Below are 10,701 nucleotides of genomic sequence, written 5' to 3'. Positions count from 1 at the left end.
CCATGGTATCTCACATTCTCTCTGGCATTTTATATTCATTTAATATAATAAATAAATTTAATTATGTAGTTCTACTGAAATTGTCCTTATGTTGGATTCTTCCCCATGGTATCTCACATTCTCTCTGGCATTTTATATTCATTTAATATAATAAATAAATTTAATTATTTATTCTTATTTTTTTGTGTCATTGCATCAAGAGATTACCTGCATGTTTTTACCCAGTGTTCACATTATTTCAATCATGATCTGTACTGCCCCCTCATTTAAAGATATTGGAAGTTTATGAATGTTATTAATAATCTGTATCTATTAAAGTAATCTCTATTAGTATTCACCATATGTTTTTCATATTTATGTCTTCACTAATAAGTATATATTGAATATCTATGGAAAAGTGCTTGATGATTTCAAATGTCTATTTTGCTGTAGGTCACTCATCATTATGTATTTTAACAGCAGTAAATTGTGAATTAAAATATTTTATTTTCTGCACTGGTTATGGTTCTGCACTGGTCACTTTAATATAAGAGTGAACCCATGTATTATATAGAATCTATTCAAATTACGTTATCATAGTATTTGGAAGTTGTGTTAATTATATAGGGTTCAACTGGGATGCTTGGGTGGCTCAGTTGGTTGAATATCTCAAGTCATGACTTCACAGTTCATGGTTTTGAGCCCCGCATCAGGCTCTGTGCTGACAGCTCAAAGCCTGGATCCTGCTTCAGATTCTGTGTATCCTACTCTTTCTGTCCCTTTCCCACTCATGTTCTCTATCTCTCTCTCTCGGATAAAAATAAACATTTAACAATTCAAAGTATATATATAGTGTTCAAGTCTAGTAGGAGTTCTGTGTGGAGATAACATTTTTGAACTGTAATTTCCTCATGGCCTCTTGCATTTTCTGATTTCTCAGGGTGTAAATAATAGGATTTAGGAAGGGTGTGAAAACAGTGTAAAATACAGCAAGAACTTTATTGCCTGCAAAACTATTGAATGGCCAGGCATAGATAAAAATACAAGGTCCAAAGAATAGAGTGACCACAATCATGTGTGCAGACAGTGTGGACAGTGCCTTGGAGAGACCTCCGGATGATCTTTGTTGTACGGTGATCAGGATAACAGTGTAGGAGACAAGAAGGAGGATGAAACAGATGAATGAGAGCAGCCCACTATCAGCAATGACAAATAATTCCAGCATATATGTTTCCATACAAGCAAGCTTAATCACAAGGGGAAGGTCACAAAATATATTATCTATGACATTGGGACCACAGAAAGGCAAGTTGACTGTTAATACCATCTGGCTCATGGTGTGTATAAAACCAATTATCCATGAAAGTATCATAAACCCACTCAGCAGCCTGTGGCTCATGATTGTCCTGTAGTGCAGGGGTTTACATATGGCTACATATCGGTCAAAGGCCATGGCTATCAAAAGAGTCATCTCAGCACCCCCAAAGAAGTGCATAAAGAACATCTGGGTCATGCAGGCCTGTATGGAGATGATCTTGTGTTCACTGAGCAAGTCTGTGATCATCTTGGGCGTGGTGACGGTGGAGAGACACATGTCCAAAAAAGAGAGGTTTCCAAGGAGGAAGTACATGGGAGAATGAAGGGTAGAACTAAATGTCACTGTGACCATAATGAGAATATTCCCCAACACAGTAGCACTGTAGATTAAGGAGAATGCTACAAAGAAGAAAATCTGAAGTTCCCATTGTCCAGAAAATCCTAGTAAAATAAACTCAGTCACTACAGATCCATTTTTAAGATCCATTTACTTGATTCAGAAAGGCTCCAGAAGTTCTTTTACACAAAGAGAATAAAAAAAGTAATAAAGCCATAGTTAGCACTGATGTTTTCTTATTACTAATTGATGAAAATTGTTGGTGTTATGAGAATACATACTCATAAATATTTTGGCATTGCTATCTATAATTTGAAATTATTTTATGGGTCATATCACTCTGAAACAATATTTTCATAGTATGCAGCAATTAAAAAGCATTTGTATGAGTAGAAGTGTTATTTTCTATTGTTTTATTTTAGCACATGATACTATTTTATCAATCTTGACTGTCACTAATTTGCTCACTTGGAAAAATTGGATAAGTAGTTACGTTAGCATTTATTTTGCCTTTTATTACCACAATTTTCTGTCACCTCTTGAGATTGTGTTAAAACAATATATAAGGAATATAGAAGATTGGAAGATGAGGAAATTGTGCTGTCCTGTATCACTGAAATCATTTTTTAAGGTTATTCTATATTTCTGAAATAAATGAAGAAAGCACACACACACACACACACACACACACACACACACACACCCTTAGAGGCTAATTTATACATGGAAGAAAATCTTTTAATTAATTAAAAATAATTTTGCTCTTTAGTTTTTGTTGTGTAGTATGCTGAGAATTTCATGAAGCATGGATTCACCCTGAGATATTTATGAAATTATTTTCCTAATTCCTTGTATTACTGTTGTTCACAGTGAGAAGTGTGGGTGTTCTGTGTAAATTATGTAAATGATGGTTAAGAGGTAAATAGTAAAATGATTCAACTCTAGCATATAGATTTTTTTTTGGTTGTAGTGTGTCATACTAAATTGTCTTTACTCAGCTTTTTAGACATTGTTCATATGATCTAAAGTGATAAGTAATAACTATTAAGTTATTAGTATGTGCTAAGTATTACTGTGTTCTAAGTGTTTCATATATATTAACACATTTAATGCTCATAAGAATCCCATGAGGTAAATATTATGATTATGCTTATTTTGCATATAAGAAAACAATGGCATAGAAGTATTTAATGACCTACAGGTACACAGCTAACAAAGTCAAAGCTGATATTCAATCCTAGTCAGTCTCATGCCTGAATTTGACCTCATACCAATATACATAATTGTCTACAAAATTAAAGGAATATATTTTTATGGTGTAGTTGTCAAGTAGTGATTGAATTTATATGTTCCATGTGATTTACTTAGGAGATATGATTCAGCAGGTATGTTGGAATCCTTTTGTGTTACAGCTAATTACATTGTATTTTCTTATAGAATGAATGAATGCCCTATGTCTAGAGACAATCTAAAGATACATAACTATCAAGCAAAAAATAGCAATAAACCAAATAAAAAATACTTAATTTAGTACATGGTAAATGTAACATATTGTAAGAATTTTATAAGAATGTAGACCAGGGGTATCTGGGTGGCTCAGTCAGTTAAGCATCCTACTCTTGATTTCGACTCAGGTCATGATCTCAGGGTTCCTGAGTTTGAGCTCCACATTGGACTCCATGCTGACAGTGTGGAGCTTGCTTAGGATTCCCTCTCTCTCTGCCCCTTCCCCACATGTTCCCTCTGTCTCTCTCTCTCTCAAAATAAATAAATAAACTTAAAAAATGAATGGAGACCAATTCCCAGGAATGCTTTTCGATACAGCTTTAAGTTTGGTTGGTATTGTCTTCAAAACACTTAAAAGTTAAAAATAATCCCCGTAGTTAATACAAGAACAAGCCTCAGAGAATATGTGAGGATTTATAGGAAGAAGAGAATAAAGAACAATGAGTAGGAGGAGTGGTATATTTAGAAAAGGGACTAAATTCAAATATGAAGATTCATAGGAAGTGTCTGTTCTCTTTTTTCCAATAATCTATAATGTTCTTGTTTTTATTTCTACTAAGGCCGTTGTCAGAGTACATATCACCATTATCCAAACTTAATTCCCTCAACTGATTTCCTACCTTAGATATTTTAAAGAACTGAACAATACATACAAATTAGGGAAAATAAAGATGAAAATGATGTTTTTGTAGGTCAACCTCCAGCAGGACACAGAGCGGATGCTGAATGATGACGATGGGTCTGGAGGAGCACACAGAGGACAGCCACGCCCTGTGCCCTCTTTGAAGGGCTGTGTTAATCAGGTGAGTGAGCAGGAATTTTGCTTTGGAGACCTTTATGACAGCAATTTTAATAGTTAGATGCACTTTGGAATAATGACCCATCTTGATGATTATCAGATGAAATGAATATGCTGGCTACAATTAAGGATGAATACTTGAATTTCATGCCCCTTTATACATTGACAATAGAGAAACTTGGATATGAAGTTAATATATTTAAGCATAATGCAGTTAATACAAATAAAGCCTAAATTTCAGCTTTATTTTGCCCTTTCATTTTACTTGAGAGGGATAGCTGCATTCATGTTGCTAGCTTTCCCAGCATTTGTTTCTCTCATTCCTCTCCTTCCTTTCCCTAGCAAGTTTTAAAACCTATTTCCTTAGTTCTATACTTAACATAAATATACCTGTTCTTATGGAGCTAGTGTTTATTATGCTAAGCGAAGTAAGTCAGTCAGAGAAAGGCAAATACCATGTGATTTCACACAAATGTGGAATTTAAGAGACAAAACAATTGAACATAGGGGAAAGGGGAAAAAAAGAGAGAGAGGCAAAACATAAGAGACTCAACTATAGAAACGAAACTGAGGGTTGATGGAGGAATGGGTATTAAGGAGAGCACTTGTGATGAGCACTGGGTGTTGTATTGAAGTGATCACTAAATTCTACTACTGAAACCAACACTACACTACCTGTTAACTAATTAAAATTTAAATAAAAACTTGAGCGAACAGCAACAAAACCACAAAAAACAAAAAGCAGGAAAGAAGTGCCATTACGGTTACAAATATACAAGGCCTTTTCTTCCTTTCACAGCTTCTCTCTTGCCTTGTTATGCTGTGTATTGGCTATTTAATCTCATTCTCAGTAAAAAAAATAATAAAAATTTGAATTATGAACATAAAGAAATATATAACTTCTTTTTTTAAATTTTTTTTGAGAGATCAAGAGAGATAGTGCAAGCAGGGGAGGGGCAGAGAGACAGAGAAACACAGAATCGGAAGCAGGCTCCAGGCTCTGAGCTGTCAAGCACAGAGCCCGACGCGGGGCTCGAACCCACAAACTGTGAGATCATGACCTGAGCTGAAGCCGGACACTCAACTGACTGAGCCACCCAGGCGCCCCAAGAAATATATAACTTCTAAGAGAAGAAAAATAATTGCAGCTTCAAAATGCGGGTTTGCTTTATGACAAAATCTGAATGTTACCTCAGGATTATTTAAAAATGTTTTTCATGAGTTTACCCCCCTTTGTCCATTGATCCTTATTCTCCCTTATTCTCTGTGTCCTGCAGGTGATTTTCTCATCCTAGCCTCACCACTCTGGGGACTCCCCTACCACTCATGCCTCATACCTCAGCACCTGGTATCTTTCCGTTCTTCAGGTAGTTTATCCATTCAGCACTCTTACTGTGCAGATGATCTTACGATTAGACTCAGTGTGACTGTTTTCAAGAGAGAACAGGAGTTCTTTGTTAAATCAGATATTGAAATTACTACTCTTTCCTATATTTTTGTAGTTTTTCTTCTTTTTCTTTTTCATCTTAAACTAAACCTTGGTAAATTCTGTCTTGCTGCACTTTTATATTTTATACCTCAGAAGGCTTATCTGGAGAGAATCTGATAATTCTCTGCTGCTAGGAGGCCATTATGTTCTCTGTCATCTATCTTTCTTCAGTTTATCAGTATAGTCTTCCTGTGGACCCCTGTACAATTTGCCCAGTTACCTTTTAAGTCAAATAAAGAGCGGTGTCCCATTTCACTTATGTTCAGAATTCTGCGCTATGTTGCAGATACTTGTATAGACTTCTAGCTAATGAGACTCTCTAGGGGAAATTATAATCTTCCATCAGAAATTCTTCTTCTCAATTGTGATATCAGTTTCATAGCTTTGTGTAGGTTTAACCACTGGAGAAAATAGGATTGAGGCATTTTGAACCAGTGATCCCATTTTTACAAGAGAATTTATTTCAGAATTTCCTGGGTAAGCAAAGTTACTTAATAAAGTTAAGAATTGAAGACTGGGGGGGAGGAGTATGTAAAGGGAATATCAATGAAAAAAATAAATTATATAGTTTAGAGAGGGATTCTATTAGTGAAAAATTTCCTTCCTCTTTAATAAGCAATTGCACATTTTATTATAGTTAACTTTCCCTCATTTATGATGTACTTTTGAGGAAATTGATAGTAGAACAATTATATAGCAGAGCTGGGAGGGAAGTTTGTAATCATTTATTCCACAGATCTTATTTAGTAAATGAAAAATATAGATTGACATAATTAAGTAAATTTCCCAAGTCTTTACTGTAGGTCCCTAAAGAGATGTAGTATTGGGTGACATGGTGTATGTGTAAGCTCCAGGCCAGGCACAGAGTGAGCACAGAGATGGCATGTGCTAAATCTGAATCATTCATGTAAATCTAAGATTACAATCCTGAGAATTTCCCATATAAAAACCCATTAATAAAGGACCAAGTAAAGAGGCATCTGGGTGGCTCAATCAGTTAAGCATCCAACTCTTGGTTTAGGCTCAGGTCATGATCTCACAGTTTGTGGGTTTGAGCCCCATGTTTGGGCTCTGCACTTACAGCACAGGGCCTATTTGGGATTCTGTCTCTCTCTGTCTCTCCCCACTTACTCTCTCTCAAATAAACAAACTTAAAAAAAAAAAAAAAGGAAAGAAGCAAGCTAAGACTTGTGTTCTTAAGTATTTGGATATAAGCATTTCTTCTCTTGCTCATGTGTATACAATACATATTACTTAATATAAAAATAATTGATTTATATAAGTATCTCCTTCTCCTTTCATTATAGGTACTTTAAGAAAAAAATAAAAATTTTAATCCTGACTAATTATATGTTTTCAAAAATTATGTATACTTATGCTGAAGTATTTATGCTAAAGTAAAGGACCTCAAAAACATGCTAAGTGAAAGAAATAAGACACAAAAGGCCACATGTATGATTTTATTATATGAGATATTTGGTAAATACGAATTTGTAGACGCAGAAAGTACATCAGTACAAAGTGGTCACCTTGAGCTGGGGAGTGCATGTAAATGGACATGAGTTTTCTTCTATAGTGATGAAATGATCTAAAATAAGATGGTGATGATGGTTGCATAGCTATGAGCAAATGGTAATAGTTGTTGAAATGTGTATTTTAAACAGGTTAATTTCATATTATATGAGTTACATTCAATAAAACTCAAATGATTATACATTTTTTACTTTTATTCTTAAGTACATGTATCTTTACTATATTAGATTAGTATTTTTCAATAGTTTTCTGGTTCTATCCATTTGTTGTATTCAAATATAGTTCACTCTGAGGCAGTCAATGACATAACTGCAGATCTGATATGACTTAATTTTTAAATTTCTTAATGTCCCCTATTTGAATTTATATTGTTGACTGGCTTTTATATTTGGAAACTCACTATTCTCTTTTTGTTAAATGGTTTTCTTGATATTTTCCTACTGTTTAGACTACTCCTGTGCGTTTCCTAAATTATTCACATTTTCCTTCATTTACTTGCATATGAACTTCTTTTAAGGACTTCTTTTTCCTAAGATCTCATTTGCATTTATGGCCTGATGGTCAGTTTATTCAGAAATGTTCTACCTATCTAGTTCTGGTCACTAATTCTCCCTTGCCAGCTCCTTCTCCAGCCCTCACTCAGATGTGCTTATTTACATGTTCTTTCAGTACCTAAAATGATGAAAATAAAAATATTTCTATGAAAAAATTGAGTTTCCAGCTATTACCTTGTTTTTAGTAACAGTATGAGTTATCTAGATGCTCACAATTTACTTTTCTTAATTTTAGTCATCATTTTTAATCACTGAGCACCTATTGCCAAGTTTTACTCTTCAGTATCATTTTGAGAGCATATATTTCATAAATTTGTATGGAAACTCTTGGTCATAAGTCATTGTGAAGTAGTAATGTGATTTCCCAGGGAGAAAGTGTTTGATGTCTTAAAAGCCACAGCCTTTGCCTTCCAGCCAACACAAAATTAAACTACCATCTTCAGTATATTAACCCTCTATTGAATTAGCTCTCTATGATATTTCCACTTACCTGCTCTAAAGGCACAGCATGAAGAAAAATGTGTTCAAGGGGTTATTCGAAATGAAAAATCTGCTTTTCACTGTCTGTGATGCTCTGTATTATGAATGTATATACTATTTTCTGGTTCTTTTATAAGATGTGAATCACTTTGCAGGCAGATTTATTGGAGCTCTGGGAATCCAAATTTCAGTGGGAGTTGTTAGGACATTGAGGCTGCTGCCCTAGCATGACCAGGAGAGATGTTTACACTTAATTTCTGGCTGTGCCACATGCTGTCATTCTCTCTGGGCATTAGCTTGGTTACAATGGATATGAGAGTATTGGCTGATTAGTTATGCTATAGGAATGGTAGACATCTCTGAATTAGTGGACAATTTCTTTTCTTCATTTTACCTCAGGCTCTCCCCTTACCTTCCTTCTAACAACTGGGTAATTTTTCAGATGGATAATCTAAGACTTATCTGAGCATAACATCCCCAGCATGAAAATAGATCTCTGTAGGTATTAAATTTACTATTGACAGCATATAATATGTACAATATTAATATATTCAGGAAGTAGAAAATTTAAAGTAATTATGCTAAAATGGGTGATGGACATTAAGGAGGGCACTTTTCGGGACGAGCACTGGGTGTCATATGTAAGAGATGAATCACTGGGTTCTACTCCTGAAGCTAAGACACACTGTTGTTAACTAACTTGAATTTAAATTTTAAAAAGAGGCATTATACATTGTTAGTATAACTTTTTTTATGCTCACTGAAATTTCAATTATTTTTTAAATTTAAGTACCTTGCTATGAGATTTTTTAAAACTATATAGCACAAAATAGTTTAATAATACAATATAATAGTAAATTCTTGTTATGCAAGGTGTTTCTTTTACACAATTAATAATAATTGATAGCCTTGGTGTACTTTGCACCCCAGTCTTCAAATACTGTTTAAATAACTTGCCAAAAAATATGTCATTAATAATTTTCAAATTGGCTGATATTTTCACTTATGTTAAAGTCTATTTAACTCCTGTCAAATTCACCACTTAACTCATGGCTTAATGTAGATTTTTGTCATAGTATAGGAGTCATTACAGTTGAGGAGACTTTTTCATATACAAATTTAAAAATCATTGATACTTTTGTGTAAAGCAAAACTCCTCTCTATAGGACATAACTGATTTTATTACAAATCATTAGATTTCCAAATCATTGAAAATCATTTAACACAGGACCATGGGGAGGGGAAGGGAGGAAAAAGAGATAGGGAGAGGGAGGGAGGCAAATCATGAGAGACTCTTGAATATTGAAAATAAACTGACTGCTGAAGGGGGAGGAAGAAAGGGGAAGGGGTCATGGAGGAGGGCACTTGTGGGGAAGAGCACTGGGTGTTATATGGAAACCAACTTGACAATAAACTATGAATAAAAAAAGAAAATTGTTTCTCTGTACTTTTTGTTACCGTTTACTGATAAAAAAACATATTTTATTTATTGTCATATTGCTCATTTTAGCCATTAACTATCAGGCAGAAATGAGCTTTTGGTTCTTTTGCTATTAGTAAGAAACTCTCATAACACTTTTTATTACATTTATTGAGAAATTTAAAGCATTTCATTTATTATCCTGTGAACATTAATACTGCAAAAATTATAAAGTTTTATTTTGTTTATGTATTGATTTATATATCTATACATATGTTTTTTTAATTGTAATCATTAGCTAATGTATCAAGGTATGGTATACATTGTCAAGTTCATTGTTTATAATAATGGACATAAATCTATATTATAAAATAATGTTTCTTAATAATTTAATATGTTCTTAGTTTATTATCAGTTATGATAGCTTGTCATTCTCTTACTTTGTGATTTAGTTGGCAAGATTTCATATTATAGGTAAAATTGTCAACTCTATTATTTTATCACCATTTATATGAGTTTGAAAATTAGAATTATCTTCAGTGCAAGGCTAATTGGTATAAATCTATTTAAGCCCCTTATAACATTTTGGAAAACAAGTTAAGTTAAAATAAAATAACATAAACTTTAAGTATCCCCTTCTTCTGTTTTGGCACACCTAAACTGTAATACATATGTGTTCAAAGCAAATAACTGTTCTAACTCTCTTTCAGTTAACTCCTTTGTTTTCAGACAACTTTAAGTATTATATGTAATGTGACAAGGTATTACACAGATTAATTTAGAGTACAAAAAATATGAGTATTAAATCCTGGTAAAACTTACTTATCTTTTCCAATTAGAAGAAACGTAAGTAGATGCTCACATCTCTTGCCCTGTGCTTGATTAATTGGTTACAGCCACCTTAAAATGTATTCTCTCTCCTTTGGGACAATGGGTTTAAACAACTTCTAATGACTGCTTAAATCAATCTTCTCTTTTGGCTCAACAATGGGTTCTGACCCAATTGATACTCTTCTAGGTCCTGTATTTTCCACACTAATAATTGTTTACTCTTTGTTTAAATATTAACCCAATGTTATTGGCCAGGGTAAAATTCTATGATTCTTGACATATTCTTTCCCTGTCCGCAAATGTTTAATATTCTCATTTATATTACTTTACTGTATATTCCATGGTGGCAGAGTTTGTAATTAGCATTCATTTCTACCCTTAATTTGATTTCTTTTTGTTGATTTCTTGAGTGAATTTGCTTTCTGTTCCCTTAAATCCTTCAACTCTCTAGTGTTG

General features: G+C 33.7%; 1 protein-coding gene across 1 annotated transcript; it reads right to left on the bottom strand.

The window, feature by feature from the left end:
• Positions 1-841: 841 nt before the first annotated feature.
• Positions 842-1,783, bottom strand: LOC115300961 (olfactory receptor 4L1-like). The gene has a single exon (XM_029950576.1). The coding sequence runs from the start codon at positions 1,781-1,783 to the stop codon at positions 842-844; it is 942 nt and encodes a 313-aa protein (XP_029806436.1).
• Positions 1,784-10,701: the final 8,918 nt, after the last annotated feature.

The sequence above is a fragment of the Suricata suricatta genome, chromosome 9 (assembly GCF_006229205.1).
Source record: "Suricata suricatta isolate VVHF042 chromosome 9, meerkat_22Aug2017_6uvM2_HiC, whole genome shotgun sequence".
NCBI classification, from domain to species: domain Eukaryota; kingdom Metazoa; phylum Chordata; class Mammalia; order Carnivora; family Herpestidae; genus Suricata; species Suricata suricatta.
The sequence above is the reverse complement of the archived record's forward strand: the minus strand, read 5'-3'. Positions and strand labels throughout refer to the sequence as shown.

What these genes read in the sequence shown, in the direction of transcription:
- LOC115300961 (XM_029950576.1), bottom strand. Translation starts at nt 1,783, where the DNA reads ATGGATCTTAAAAATGGATCTGTAGTGACTGAGTTTATTTTACTAGGA.